General features: G+C 38.0%; 1 protein-coding gene across 7 annotated transcripts in view; it reads right to left on the minus strand.

Moving 5' to 3' along the window:
- Positions 1-16,004, minus strand: part of CDKL3 (cyclin dependent kinase like 3) — an 87,941-nt gene extending 71,937 nt beyond the window's left edge. For 6 of the 7 annotated variants that reach the window (XR_012125042.1, XR_012125041.1, XR_012125040.1 and 3 more), the window contains exons 1-2: positions 11,935-16,004; positions 8,504-8,698 (exon numbers count right to left, since the gene is read on the minus strand). Coding sequence is in view for 3 of the 7 variants with exons in the window: in XM_037016071.2 (XP_036871966.2) it covers positions 8,504-8,698; positions 11,935-12,342 (603 nt within the window). In the remaining 4 variants the exon portion in view is untranslated. The remainder of the gene's footprint in view (positions 1-8,503; positions 8,699-11,934) is intronic. The other variant, XM_073221601.1, reaches the window with a different exon arrangement.
- Positions 16,005-16,088: the final 84 nt, after the last annotated feature.

Consider the following 16,088-nt stretch of genomic DNA (forward strand, 5'->3'; position numbering starts at 1 on the left):
AAAAAGAAGGACAAAATCACATGATCATCTCAATAGATGATGAAAAAGCATTTGATAAAATTCAACATCCATGCATGATGAAAACTCTTAACAAAATGGGTATAGAGGGTATGTACCTCAACATAATAAAGGCCATATATGACAAACCCAGAGCCAACATCATGCTTAATAGTGAAAATCACAAAACTTTTCCTCTAAGATTGGGAACAAGACAAGGATGCCCCACTCTCACCACTTTTATTCAATATAGTACTGGAAGTCCTAGCTACAGCAATCAGAAATCACAAACAGATAAAAGGCATCCAAATTGGTAAGGAAGAAGTTAAACTCTCACCATTTGCAGATGACATGATATTATACATAGAAAATCCTAAAGACTCCACCAAAGAACTATTAGAACTAATAACTGAATTCAGCAAGGTTGCAGGATACAAAATTAATACACAGAAATTTGTCACATTCTTATATACTAACAATGAACTAGCAGAAAGAGAAATCAGGAAAACAACTCCATTTACAATTGCATCAAAAAGAGTAAAATACCTAGGAATAAACCTAACCAAGAAGGTGAAAGGCCTTTACTCTGAAAACTCCAAGACACTCATGAGAGCAATTAAAGACACCAAAAATGGAAATCTACCCTTTGCTCATGGATAGGAAGAATCAATATTGTCAAAATGGCCATCCTCCCTATAGCAATCCACAGATTCAATGCAATCCCCATCAAAATACCAATAGCATTGTTCAATGAACTAGAACAAATAGTTCTAAAATTTATATGGAACCACAAAAGACTCCAAATAGCCAAAACAATCCCAATAAAAAAAGAATAAAGCTGGGGGCATTACACTCCCTGACTTCAAGCTCTACTACAAAGCCACAGCAATTAAAACAATAAAACAATTTGCTACTGGCACAAGAAAAGAGGCATAGATCAATGGAACAGAATAGAGAGCCCAGATACAAACTCACACATCTATGGTCAGTTCATACATGATAAAGGAGCCATGAATATATAATGGGTAAAAGACAGCCTATTTAACAACTGGTGTTGGGAAGACTGGACAACTACATGTAAGAGAATGAAACTGGATTATTGTCTAACTCTGTACACATAAATAAACTTGAAATGGATCAAAGACCTGAATGTAAGTCATCAAACCATAAAACTCTTAGAAGAAAACATAGGCAAAAAAACTCTTGAATATAAACATGAGCAACTTTTCCTGAACACATCTCCTTGGGCAAGGGAAACAAAAGTAAAAATGAACAAGTGGGACTACATCAAACTAAAAGGCTCTGTACAGGAAAGGACATCATCAGCAGAACAAAAATGGATCCTACAGTATAGGAGAATATATTCATAAATGACACATCCAATAAGGGAGTTAACATGCACAATATATAAAGAACTCATACTCCTCAACACCCAAAAAGCAAATAACCCATTTAAAAAATGGGTTGAGGGGAACCCTCCTACACTGCTGGTGGGAATGTAAATTAGTTCAGCCATTGTGGAAATCAGTATGGAGGTTCCTCAAAAAGCTCAACATAGAAATACCATTTGACCCAGGAATTGCACTCCTAGGAATTTACCCTAAGAATGCAGGATCCCAGTTTCAAAAAGACATATGCACCCCTATGTTTTTTTGCAGCACTATTTACAATAACCAAGAAATGGAAGCAACCCAAGTGTTCCTCTGTAGATGAATGGATAAAGAAGATGCGGTACACATACACAATAGAATATTATTCAGCCATAAGAAGAAAACAAATCCTACCATTTGCAACAACATGGATGGACCTAGAGGGTATTATGCTCAGTGAAATAAGCCAGGTGGAGAAAGACAAGTATCACATGATTTCACTCACCTGTGGAGTATAAGAACAAAGAAAAAACTGAAGGAACAAAACAGCAGCAGACTCACAGAACCCAAGAATGGACTAACAGTTACCAAAGGGAAAGGGACTGGGGAAGATGGGTGGGGAGGGATAAGGGGGAAAAAGGGGTATTATGATTAGCACACATAATGTAGCGGGGTGGGGGGACATGAGGAAGGCAGTATAACACAAAGAAGATAAGTAATGATTCTACAGCATCTTACTACACTGATGGACAGTGACTGTAATGGGGTATGTGGTGGGGACTTGATAATAGGAGGAGTCTAGTAACCACAATGTTGCACATGTAATTGTACATTAACAATACCAAAATAAAAAATAAATTTAAAAAATGGGTTGAGGACCTCAACAGACACTTCTCCAAAGAAAAAATATGAATGGCCAACAGGCACATGAAAAGATGCTTCACATCGTTAATCATCAGGGAAATGCAAATAACCACAATGAGGTATCACCTCACACCAGTTAGGATGGCCACTTTCCAAAAGACAAGAAACAACAAATGCTGGAGAGGATGCAGATAAAGAGGAGCCCTCCTATGCTGTTGGTAGGAATGTAAATTAGTTCAGCCACTGCAGAAAGCAATATGGAGGTTCCTCAAAAAACTAAGAACAGAAATACCATTTGACCCAGTAATTCCATTCCTAGGAATTTACCGCTCAAAAAAAAAACAAAATCCCTGAATTGAAAAGACATACACCCCTATGTTTATTGCTTCACTATTTACAATAGCCAAGATATGGAAGCAACCTAAATATCCATCAACAGATGAATGGATAAAGAAGAAGTAATACATGTATGGAATGGAATATCATTCAGCCATAAAAAGTAAAGAAATCCTGCTATTTACAACATGAATGGATCTAGAGGGTATTATGCTCAGTAAAATAAGCCAGGCAGAGAAAGACAAATACCAAGTGATTTCACTAATTTGTGGAGTATAAAAACAAAGTGAAACATACAATATAGATAGGTCACAGGGAAGGCAGTATAGCACAGGGAAGACAAATAATAACTCTATAGCATCTTACTACACTGATGGACAGTGATTGTAATGGAGTGGGGAGGCCTGATAATATGGGTGAATGTTGAAACCACAAAGTTGCTCATGTGAAACCTTCATAAGATTGCATATCAATACCTTAATTTAAAAAAATAAGGAAGAGGGGAATTAAAAAAAACCAAAGTCAAACAGAAGGAATAAAAAAAGTAGTGGACTCATAGATGAGAAGGAACTAGTCGTTACCAAAGGGGAGACGTTAGGAAGGTAGGTGGGGAGGGAGAACGGGATTAAGGGGCAGTATAATTTGCAATCACAACATAGGTAGGTCACTGGTACTGTAGTATGGCGCAGAGAATACAATTAATGACTCTATAACATCTTACTACATTGATAGATAAGTGACAGCAATGGAGGGGGTGAGGTCTTGATAGTATGGGTGTATGTTGAACCACTGTTTTGTCTATGTGAAACCATAAGATTGTATAACAATGATACTTTCATAACAAAAAAAGGTCAGAAGGGAAACATAGGGCAAACAGATTTGATTTAAACATGGCTTACAGATGGGAAAGTTGGTAGCACTGTGGGCAGATTTCAACTTCTAAGTGGAACTTATATATTTAGGATCTCTGACTCAGAATGTTTCCCATCAATAAAATTTTGTTGATTATGGCCTTAAAAAAATAAAAATAAATAAATTCACTACTAAATGATATTAAGGAACTATTACTTGTGCAGATGTAATAATGATTCTGCAGTTATAGAGGAAAATGTGTTTTTAAAAAATACATATAGTAAAGTATTAGGGATAAAATGTCAGGTTGACTATAATTTACTTAAAAATACTTCAGGGAACAAAACAGATGAAGGACATGTAACAAAATATTTGCAATATATTAAAACATATTAAGTAATATTAAAACATTAACAGTAATAGTGTTCAAATAATAATAATTACTTGTTTGGAAGACTATGATTTTAAAATCCAAAAGCAGAGTTAAAATATGCAAAGTGGCCTAAATTTAGGGAAGAAGGGCTTTGTGGAGTAGGGGGTGGGGTTAGGGCTAAGAAAGATTGACAGCCCTTAGGTATTATCAGAACTACCCATAATTCATAACATTTACTGAAAAATTCAATAAAGTTTAAGAAGCTCCATAAGGGTAGGAACCAAGTCTGTTACCCAAGGTGGCATCTTCCACACCTAGTTTCTTACTGGAACAATATTAATGTCTGTTACCAGAAGATCTCGATAAATATTTGTTGAATAAATGAATGAAGGAATAACCATTTCTCCTCAATGTGGTCAATATTTACATTTGCACTCAGACTGCTTCCAAATGGTTTTAAGGAGGCTTATATCTATCCAGTTTAAATTTTTTAATTATAAAAAGACAACCAGGACTTGCCATAGGAATGAGGAGGGAGATGTCTAGGCTGGCATGTGCATACAGTGAGACAACGAATTTGACCGGATCTGTACTGTTGGAACTCAACCAGGAGTTGGGAGGGGTGCAAGTTGTAGCACTCCAAAATCTCATGACTATAGACTATCTACGGTTAAAAGAACATATGGGATGTGAACAGATCCCAGAAATGGGCTGCTTTAATTTGTCTGATTTCTCTCAGACTGTTCAAGTACAGTTGGACAATATCCATCATATCATAGACAAATTTTCACAAATGCCTAGAGTGCCTAAATGGTTTTCTTGGCTTCACTGGAGATGGATGGTAATTATAGATTTGCTTTGTTTATGTCACCGTATTCCTATTATGTAAATATGTGAGCGCAAGTTAGTTGGTAGTTTAAAACCTATACATGCTTAAGGTACTCTACAAGAAGATATGTCAAAGAAATAATCAATCCTGCCATGTTTTCTTCCATATGCTACCTCTATAGCTTTTCTTCTTCCTTCCTAATTACAACCCTTAAATAGAATTCGTGCCTCATATCGAAGTTACCGAGTATCATAATTCCTCCAGGTGGTAAAGATACCTCGAGACAAGTGCTGGGCATAGAAGCCACAGGGCATAAATCTGCAAAGAAGTAAAAAGCTAACCTTTTCAAACAATATGGCTTCTCTCTCACTTACCAACTTTACATCTCCCTGTATGGCCCCGGAAGATGACTGGTTAGCCAGAGACGGGTAAGATTCCTCAAGGGAGGAACAACCTAAGACAGGCACAGTCGCAGGGGGGCCATCAGGTGAGAAATTGGGGATCAACAGAGGTGAGGCTCAGAACCTCACCCCCCCTGTTTTGAGAGAAATCTTCTGCATCCGTGGATGTTTTGCTGCCCTTGTCTAGCTTGGATTAATACTTAGTCCATAGGCACACACCTGATCATCTACATTTGCCCTCTTACAGCACTAAACTATGTTTTCTACCTTTATCTTGCATCTACCTAACACTTCAGCATTTTATTAAAAATAAAAATAATAATAATAATAAAGGGAGAAATGTGGGATCCACATATAAATCAAGTATAAAAATCAAACGAATATTCATATTTGACCTGAATGTTTATAGTTCATAATGCGTGATCAAAACCGAAAGTTTCTGTGATGAATGCCCTTGTACTGTTCACCATGTAAGAATTTATTCACTATGTAAGAATTGTTCACCATGTAAGAACTTGTTCGTTATGCTTCAGAAGATTGGAGACTGACGAGAATTAGGCTTGAGATGGATTAATGATTGTGCATTGAGCATTGACCCCCCTATACAGAATTTTATTGCTGTTAACAACCATTTGATCAATAAATATGAGAGATGCCCTCTCAAAAAAAAAAAAAAGACAACCAAAATGAAAAAATGAAAAGGATAAACTAGATTCCTATAATTACTAGTTACTGCAATTAAACATCAAATTTTTATTTGAGCTGCCTCGAAGCCAATATACAAAATAAAAAGGTAAGCAAATATTTCTGGAGATAAAAAGCTTTTTCTGGTACTGAACTGTATTTGAGTTCATGCATTCTCATTAAAAGGAACACGGGGTAGTGTGGGGGGTCACGGGGAAAACAGTGTAGCACAGAGAGGACAAATGGTGAATCTGTGGCATCTTAATACACTGATGGACAGTGACTGCAGTGGGGTATGGGTGGGGACTTGATAATATGGGTAAATGTAGTAACCACATTGTTTTTTCATGTGAAACCTTCATAAGAGTGTATATCAATAATACCTTAGTAAAAAAATTTTTAAAAAATAAAAGGAACGTGGGGTATCATGGTAGATAGGCTCTCCTATTTCAGTTATATAAAAACCCAATTATCTGAAATTTGGAGAAATGAGGAAAATAAAGTTTTCTTTCTTAACTTTTGACAACTTGAAGATGACCTTAAATCATTAAGGCCAGAACCCAGATATACAGAAAATAAGTCTAATAATATGTACTGTAATGAGCCACTTCATGGCTGCCTTAATTCTCAAAGGAATTAACTTTTCAACATTCAGTGAGGTGAGGGATAGGGATAATTTTACTCTAGATCTTAGATAAGCCTGAGAGAATAAAAGTGTGAGTGCTCCTGTCGGGGCCTCTTTCTCTGGTGTTCCCCACACCTCCAGACAGTCCTCTGTATTCGGTGCTGAGGACTCTTACTGCCTGTCCCTTGGAGAGGGGGCCATCCTTACCTCTTCAGCCAGTCTTGAGGAGGAAGTTTCCCGAATCTGTATGTCCAGTTCTGACAGCCCTCTAAAGCCATGTTATACAATTGGTTAGCCACTGTTTTTACTTGGAAATTCTCACTGTCCCTTAAAATATATATATATAAACAATTCTTCCTTTTAAAATCAGTTACTGCTAATGATACCGTACTTCTGATCTCAAATTTTAAATCTTGTATTTGTCACTGATTTCTCCCATTGTTCCCATTTCTCTCATATCTAGCTAGTTCTCAAATCCTGTCCTTTCTCTTGTGAAGTCTCTCCATCCTCCTGTACTGCCGTCTTTCCTTTCCTCTCCTGTGCCACTCTCCTAGTCCAAGCCCTCACTGCTCCCTAGCTGGACTGTCACAAGAGCCGCCCAACTGATTTCTCTGCCTCTTATACAGACTTACCCTTTACTCTTGCCAAAATAAGTTGAGGTTTTGTTTTCATCCTGTTACAGCAATGCTCAAAAACCTCCCATGGTCTTCCAAGATCCTCAGAAAAAAGTCCAAACTCCTCAACATGAATTTCAAGGCTCTGGAAAACCTCTCCCCAGGTCACCTGTGCAATCTTACCTCCCTTTTCCTGATCTCTAAACTGATTTAGCATCACTCTTTCAAGTCCCCTCCTCAGGTTACCTCTATTCTCCCAGTGGTACGCCTTCTGAATGTAGTTCCTCTTCTAGCAAAAGCTACAGTTCAAATACTTACTTTAGTTTTACCTCCTCTTTGAAGTCTTCCACTCTCAGTCTAGCATATACTGGTATCTCTCTTCATTTAAGAAATATTTTTAAAGTCTACTACAAACAAGGCACTATTACAGATAACACACCTATTCCTGATTCCTTACCAGAACTATTCATTGACCTCTTAAAATATGCCTGACCCAGTGCTAAATACTTTATACCTACTACCTAGTTTGATCTTTATAAAAAATCTGTGAGGTTCTATAGCATCATTTTACAGATAAGGAAAATAAGGCTCAGAGAGTTTATATAACCTTCCTGGGGCCACAGAGTAACGTGACTGCCATGTTCCTTGTGCAAGTTGTGAACTGTACAAGTTCTGTGGTTATCCATAGATAAGCTGGCAGGTGAAAAGCCAGGATAGTCTGATTCCAAAAACTGTGTGCTCTTAACAATCACATTATACTAACTCCGCATGGATCCACCCTGGAAAGAAAATTACAATCTAGATCCAAGTTGCTATTATGTTTTTTAAAAATATACACAAAATGAGATGCACTATTAGCAACACTGAAAATTAGTGATTACGATATCTGAGAAACACTGGGATATACAGATATTATGCATATACTATTTACTAATGAAACTATTTTTGAGACTTTTGTTGTTTCCTGAATATATAGCTAACATTCCAGAAAATAGAGCTCATATTAGGAACCAAATACCTCCCTCAAAATCTGCTGAGCTACACATTTACTGGGCAATGCTAAAGGCAACATTGAAAATCAGAACAGCTGATATTCTTTCCTTCCTTGATTTTTCGTAAGTTAAACAAGGCTCTACCCTCTCAGCGATTTTATTTCTCCTTTCTTTCCTTAAGGACATCCACATTGATTTGACATTCCTCTGTCCTAGTTTCCAGTTAATACCTCCAAACCTCCCTCCATTTGTGCTGGCCTGAGCTGCAATGCTTACAGTACTTTCTCTAATAAAAAAGTACAGCAGTTGGCTGTTGATTCCCCCATACCAAACTAGCGATACCTTCTTTAGCATCCCACACTAGGTCTGCCCTATAGTAAAAATATTGTGTGCTCGGTATGTTTTTTGGTTCTACAACTAAATTATAAGGTTTGACCTCATTTTCAGGATATCAATTAATATTGTACAGAAAAGTGATTTCAACCATTTTCACAAAAACAACAACTTTTAAAGGAACTTTACAATTCATATATATCTTATAGTCTGACTTACTCTGAAGCACTTACATTATTATTGTGAAGATACTCAATTGCTCGAAGGATCTGGAAGAGATATCTTCTAAGTCGTTTACTCTCTAGTCCATGACAATAATGTTGTAACTCATCTAATACTGTGTGGTCAATAAATTCAAACACCAAATGAATTTTCTTTTTCTGTCTAAAAACTTCAATCAGATTGACCAGGTTTTCATGATGAAATTGCTAGTGACAAAAGAAATGGATTTTTAATAAAATACTCCATGCACAATAATTTGTACATGTAACACATATATAATTTTTAAAAGCAGCAGAACTAGTCCCAGCTTTTCCTCCAGGTATTTTAACAGAAATTTCTCAACTGATATGCTTACATTCCCATTTTAAGAAAATGTTTATCTATTTCATAGTTAATGTTTCTAGATAAGGAGATGTACTGCTGTACTTAAGTTGGCATCTGATTGCTTATAAAAATAATTTAGAATGAATGCAACTTGGCATGTTGCTAAGAGATATATTTTCTATCATTTAACTTGGACTGTGGTTAAATTGAACAGCTGAAATTTAAAAGGTTCTTATGTTTAAAAAAGAGCTTGGATTTCAACACTACTGAGTATGTGATCTGAATTTAAAGAAATTAATTATTCTCTGAGTTCTCTGAGTTTGGTCCTAAACTCTCCAGAGTAAAGCATAAGTTCCAAGTGGACATTATAAATTCATCACACTGTCAAAAAGGAGTATCAAAATATCTAGAAACTTTTCAGATATGTGAAATAACCAATGCATAGCTGTAGAACTTGACATAACTATATAATTTTGTTCACTGTAATATTCTATTAAGCAATAAAACACCTTTATAGACTAGTAATAATCATTAAAATCACTTCAGAAATATCAGCTTAGAAAACAAATGAGGTTTAATATTTTATACTGCTTATTCTGTTAACACACTGACAATTAAAATCAATTCTCAAATATTTTATTTTTCAAATTACCAAAAATATTTATGCATTTGGCTAAAAATTAAGGATATATTTTCAATGTTGGATCCATTAGAAAACTATACTTGTATGAAAAAGATGTGCCTTTATCCCAATGGCACAATATCCATTTTTCCAATTACCTGTCCCAAATCATAGACCAAAGTTCTTTAAACATGACTAATAGAAAAACATGCCAAAATACAATGCCAGATTCCTTTCCTATTTTTGCTCCCAATTTCCCTGGTTGGCAAGACATCAGAGTGCTACAGTGACATGCTGGCAGTAATAAAAAGGACTGACTCCTCTTTGGACCCTACAATATTAATCCTTCAACTAAGGAAAATTACTGGTTTCCTGTCCAGTCTTTATTTTCAAAGCAACAGCAGTGAAGGGTTTACGTGAAATAATAAGCACTAGGGAAGATCCACCCAGGGTAAGGAAATCAAGTATTTTCTCAGATAAACCACGAAACCCCCTAGAAATCCTCCATTACCTCTTTTAGATTGTTTACTTTTTTCATTACTGGAGAACTTTACTACAGATATGCTAATTACTCTAGCTGTAATTTATTTAATGAAATTCTGGCAGATAAAAATATAACTCAAATTAAGTCATGGCAATCTCTTTAGACTAAGAATTTTAACTATTCTAAGAAATCTCTCTTGTGGAATTAGATTAGATCAAACTTAAAACTCTGTAAGAAATAAATCAATGAGAATAAATAGTTAAGTTTGTCTCAAAATAGTTTATATAATAACTGTAATAATAAGGTACATTTTAAAATTTATGTGTTCTTGCCACATATTAGTTATTTTTATGAAATGATTTAAGAAGAGAAAAATAATCAGCTTAAATGCAACAGAGTTGAAGAAAGAACAAAAGATACTGCCTGAGAAAAGATCTTTTTCTAATCAGATTTTAACTTACAGCATACAACAATTGCTTTGTTATAATAATTGCAATTATTATGTTTTAGGTCATCAGGATAAGGACTGGTATCTTTCACAAAATGATAGTATCTTTACTGACTTCAACTTTCCTTTTCATTGTCTAGAAATAGAGCAGTTCTAACAATCCACAGATGCCTAATATATTTCTTCTATTTAGAAAGCAAACAGATCCATCATATCTAATATAGACTTACAACAGAGATGATTACTTTTTTATTAAATAAAAATGAAACAGTATCTGTTTTCTTCACCACATAGAACACTTAGACCATGTTGTCAAAGTCATAAACCTTAAAGCATCTACATAAGTTTCAATAATAATTTAAAAATCCCTAATTTTCTACTCAATCCCCAAGGAATGTTAATGCTCTTTTCTTCATAATCCTGAGTTCTTTTCCCTGGGTGACCTGTCATACATACACAAAATTCTATCTTCTGCCCCAATCTGCCCTGACATTGTTTCCCATCTCTAAAAGCCTACTGGTCATCTTTACTTAAATGTATTCCTGTCACTTCAAGTTCAACGCTTCTAAAACTAAACTAACCATGTGTCTTTTAAATCTTTCACATTTCCACCAATGAACCTCAAATATATGTTTAACTCCTCCCCTTCTATTTCCTTCTACATTCTTTCATGTCTTCATTTGCAACACATCACTTTCTGACTTTACTTCCAAATTGCTGCATTCTAGCAAGCGCCCTCATGACATTTACCAAGTTTCCTGAATTAAACTCATAACAGACTTCTGTATTTTTACTCTCGCAGTCTCCCTATCTATTCTAAAAAATAGTGTTAGATTAAGACTGCTTTACTCTTAATTCAAAACCTTCCACCTTTTACAGAATCAAGTTTTGATTCCTTAGCCTAAAAGACAAGACTTTAAAACCTCCCTCCAGTTTATTTCTTTCATCTTAACTCTTTCTACTTCTGGATAGGACACAACAAGCAAATGTCTCTGCTCTTTGTCCTTAGTCCTGCTGTAGCCTCTCTGAGCTTATACTTGTTCTCCTAAACTGAAATACAACAGTTTCTTCTTCTGACCCAAATTCCACACATCCTTTAAGGCCAAATTCATGTCCCATTTCCTGCAAGAAACTTCCCCTACCCAACAGGATTCTGTGTTAATCACTTGGCATTTCTTTTGAGCCATTTTTATTATTTTTATATGCCTTCCTGTCTTTCTGATTAAATAATAAACGTCTAATAAGCAGGTACTGTCCCTTACCTCATTCCAGTCTCAGCACCTGGCCCAATGCCTTGCACAAAGCAAACATTTTTATTATCATACCTGGATATTTCTGAGAAAACAGTTCATAGTATTTGGCATAGCTTTTGCTACACTGTACATAAGCATATTTATCTTGAATCACTATAAAATTACAAAATGTATTAAAGAAGGTAGATTATTACACCTGCTTTTCCATTATGTCTTAATACATTTGTTAACTGAAATATTCCTTATACAGTCTTTATTGCATAACAATTTCTTTTGACTTACAAAGACCAATTAAGGCAAAAGAAGCAAACCTTTAGAAACATTATTTCTCTCGCTGCAATTTTGTTGACAGATTTTTCTGGTTTCTCATAAAATATCTTGATGGCCACTATCTGCCCAGTATCCTTATGTTTACCCTTCATGACTGCTCCGTAACTTCCCTCTCCCACTTTTCCAAGAGTTTCATACATCTCCATTTTCAAGCCCGGCTTCTTCAAAGAAATTAAAAGAGAGTTAAACATGCATACTTTCATTTTTTCCAGCTGGATAACGTATTTCCACACTAACCCGTGCTTTGAAAATAGATACATGGGAAAAGTAGGCATGTCTTCCACAGACCCTCCTTGTCTTTGGGCACTCCGCCGGCTCGGCGGCAGGATGTGGGGCTGCAGCCCTCTCCAGAACTTTGAAAAGCCCCCTGATGTCTTGGGCACTCCCATCAACAATAAGACTTAAGGTTCCTTCACTACGTGTCACCTATCCATCACAGGTTGGGTCCCCACACATGCTGCCTCCAAATGTGAGGTTCCCGCAACACCGCAGTAGCCCATAAATCAGGTCCTGGGACCCAAGAACACGTCGGTCCCGCTCGCTCCCCAAACCAGACGTCTTAGGGTCCCGGGCCAGCGTCTCGCGCCTCTCCCCACAGTCGACCTCCTCCGGCAGCCGCAGCCGCCGCCGTAGCCGCCTCAGCACATACTGTAGTCCCGCCGGCCTGGCTCTACGAAGTCCCAGTCAGGCAACCGGACACCGACCGACCCTGTTAGCGGGCTAGACCAGCTAACTCCCGGCGGCTCGCTACCATGGCAACGGTGCCGCGGCGCTCGCGTTCCGGGCCTAGCGCGCAAGACCGGAACATCGGCAGGACCGACCCGGAAGGGAAAATGACAAGCGGTGAAAAGGAGATCCTGCGGGGCATCGGAGGGCGGGTTGCCCTCGAGCGAATTCGGACTACCTCGTCAGGTTGGTTTTGAGCGTTATTGTGGGAGGATCCTTATTTTGACTGCAGCTCGAGTGACTGTAGGCTAAGGGAACCGAGGCAGCTCGTCCGACCTGCTTCGTAGATTCCCCAAGGCCAGAGGAAACCTGCGGGTTGTTCTGGATCCTAAAAGGATGGCTAATGTCATTAAGCAGACACCTTTCAAAACGACACCTCCAAGGACGTCTCGTGTAATTATGGTTTTCTACATTACCTAGTTACGTTAATATTCCATAGACTTGAGTTTGACCTCAGCTGTCGATATTCGTCCTTAAAACGGGGATAAGACGGTTCTTAAATCAAGAACATTTCTTGGTTACACGCTTTAAAATTTTTTCGAATTTGAAGTAATCGTTTTTAAAAACTCCCTTACTCCATGTCAAAACTCTCAAACTCCCTCTTCGGGAAAGCGGATAATTCAGAGGGTTCTACCATTCGCAGATTGATATACAAGGACATAGAGGGAAAAAGGAGGCTCTTATCTAATTGCTTAAGAACTAGACAAGGGGTTGGCTGACATGACGCCCTCCAGTAAATAAGGATAACACTGAAGGAAGTGCCCCGGGCCTGCCGTGTTTCTTAAGACTTTTATTTAGTTTTCTGTAAAATGTAAAAGACCAAATCTCACTACGCTTTCCCTAAATAAGAGAAATCATTATTATCTAATAAATTCTAGTTCATTCGGTGCCACCTTACTACCATGCACATTAAAATCACAACAGGAGAGCTTTTAAAAAGCCTCCTCACCCCAGATCCTAATCTAAATGAGAGAAAGTGGGTTATTTTTAAAGCTTCCCAAGAGTTTCTGTGATGCTAAAGTTTGTATTAGTAGTGGGAAAGGAAGGAGAGGTGGTGCTGGTTTTTGTTTACCACCACCAAAATATTCAGAATTGTCTTTTTGAAAAGTTGCTCAACCATGTTACAAAATACTTCATATGAATAAGAATGTCTTAATAAATCTTAGAGTAGGCTCAGACTTGCATATGCATATTTATTATTTGTTGTGGGCTGAAAATCTGCACGGGGAAAAAGCATGTCACTGCCCTCAGTGAACTCACAGTCCACAGAGAATCACTTTAACATAAAATCATAGCTTTAAAATTATTCTTTCTACAAATAGGTTGTGGCAGGCCTGGTAACCAGGACAGCCAATGATTCTTGCCTATATATTGCTCTAAGACTAATGAAACACCTTCACTGATTTTGTTGAAACTCTTAATTCATTTTGGGAAACAATTATGGGTTTCCAAAACAATTATAAATTGCTGGATAAATGATGTGACAAGGATATTTTTTTAAAGTTTGTCTTTAGCATTCCACTGCATCTAACCTTACCCGTGTGTGTCTTCCTTAGCGATGAGGAGGATTAGAATTGCTATGGCAGTAGGGCAAAAAAATAAAACTAAGAATATTCAGCTTTTAACTTACAGAATCACATATATGAATGTATAGCAGGACCCATCTAGAGTTAGCCCTGGCTAACTTGGTCACCAAGGCAGTTACTAGAAGCAAGAGAGAATTCTGGGTTTGAAGAAAGGGAGGTCAGGAAAGTGGAGAAAATTAACCCCTGATTCCATGGAACTATGGGCATCTCAGAGCAATATTAAAGTCCCCATTCCATCCTCCCATCTGCCTTGGGCTGAAAAATTACCCAAAAGTATATAAAAGTGCTCAGAGTCCTCCAGACCAGTGAAATCTTGAGGTCAGGAATTGGAGTCAATAGAGAGAGGGAACTGATGACTAAAGGAATGTCAGAATCCCCAAGGGTCAACACCTCTGAGACCCCTACTGGGAGGCATTTCAAACCAATTTGCACCTTATTTGCTAGTATAGAAAACCTGAAATGAGTTATCCAAGTTAGGAATATACTCCCACTCATGTCTGCATGATTTCTCTCCCATATATGAATAATTTTAGGTTTGACAACCAAGTACACATCTATATACTCTCTTGAGATCTCCCCACATTTCTTGTGTAAGTCTGAGGAAAGGAAATCCTGGGGCAAAATATGTCTAAAAACCGACATCAGTCAAAGGGAGAAATAAAGTTTAAAACCCGTTTATTGCCTACAAACTGCAGTCCTTCTCTCTTTCCTGCTCCAGCAGAAGCAAAACCGGCACTCCCTGTCACCTCTCAGGTACAGATAAAGCCCTCTGTTGCCCAGGTAATTACCCCCTGATACTGAGATGAACTCTCCACCCCTGAGGAATGATGCAAATGCACTAAAGCCACACTTCTTTCCACCTCTGAACGCCTATTGATATGCAGATATACTAAAGCCAGGCGAGATATTCTGTAAATATTACAATCTTACTCACACTTGACACACACAATGGTACTACATCCTAGCCAAAACCATGAGCTTTGATACAAATCCTCAAATGAGAGCTGACTTAGAAAGGAAAAATAAAGTACGTAATTACACAGGGATTGTGAACAAACCTTGGACAGCCATACACCGTTATTCCTTCTTTGCCCAGAATTTCCAACCCTGCGAACCCCACTGCAATGCACTATAGGCTATTTAGCGACCTTGAGGAAGCATTTCAGGGTATTTCTGTGGGCCTCAACATTCAAGCTGCACTTACTAGAAAAAATGGAGGTCCCTCAACTGTACCTTCCCTATATACCAGACTTGTTAAGCCATTGAACCAACCAGAGGGGGTTTTTTAATCCAAATTATTTTTGGCTCCGTTTGCTTCCACCAGGACTTCTTAGATTGCCGTCCCGGCTCAGCAGGAAAAACTAGGGTACATCCCCGCCCTCGGCCACGTAAATTTAACTACCTGCTTCACGGACCTGGCTGAGACTCAGACCCCGTGAGGCACTTTAAAGGTCCATTCTAAACGCGTCTGACGGACACGGGACACGTGGTTCTAGATAGTTCGCCCCCTCTCCCGCAGGGGTGGATTGTTGACAACGCCGCCGGCAGCCACGTGACCTTACGTCATTCCCACCTCCTTTCCCTGAAATCTCTGTTCCCGGATGCGTCCCTCTCTCCCCACCCCGCCGAGTCTAAACTGGTGAAAGGGGGAGAGGCAGGGTGGTGTTTAGGTTTCGGAGTCTCTTAATCCACAATATCCCTTCTGAGCACAGAGAACACTAATCTATCGATTAGTGCAAGAAGACAAGAGAGACAGAATCCTGCTGAAAGGCTCCCATAAGGAGCTCCCGGGTGTCCTGTCCCCTACCACGCCACCCCTCCCT

Source organism: Manis javanica, chromosome 14 (genome assembly GCF_040802235.1).
Source record: "Manis javanica isolate MJ-LG chromosome 14, MJ_LKY, whole genome shotgun sequence".
NCBI classification, from domain to species: Eukaryota; Metazoa; Chordata; class Mammalia; order Pholidota; family Manidae; genus Manis; species Manis javanica.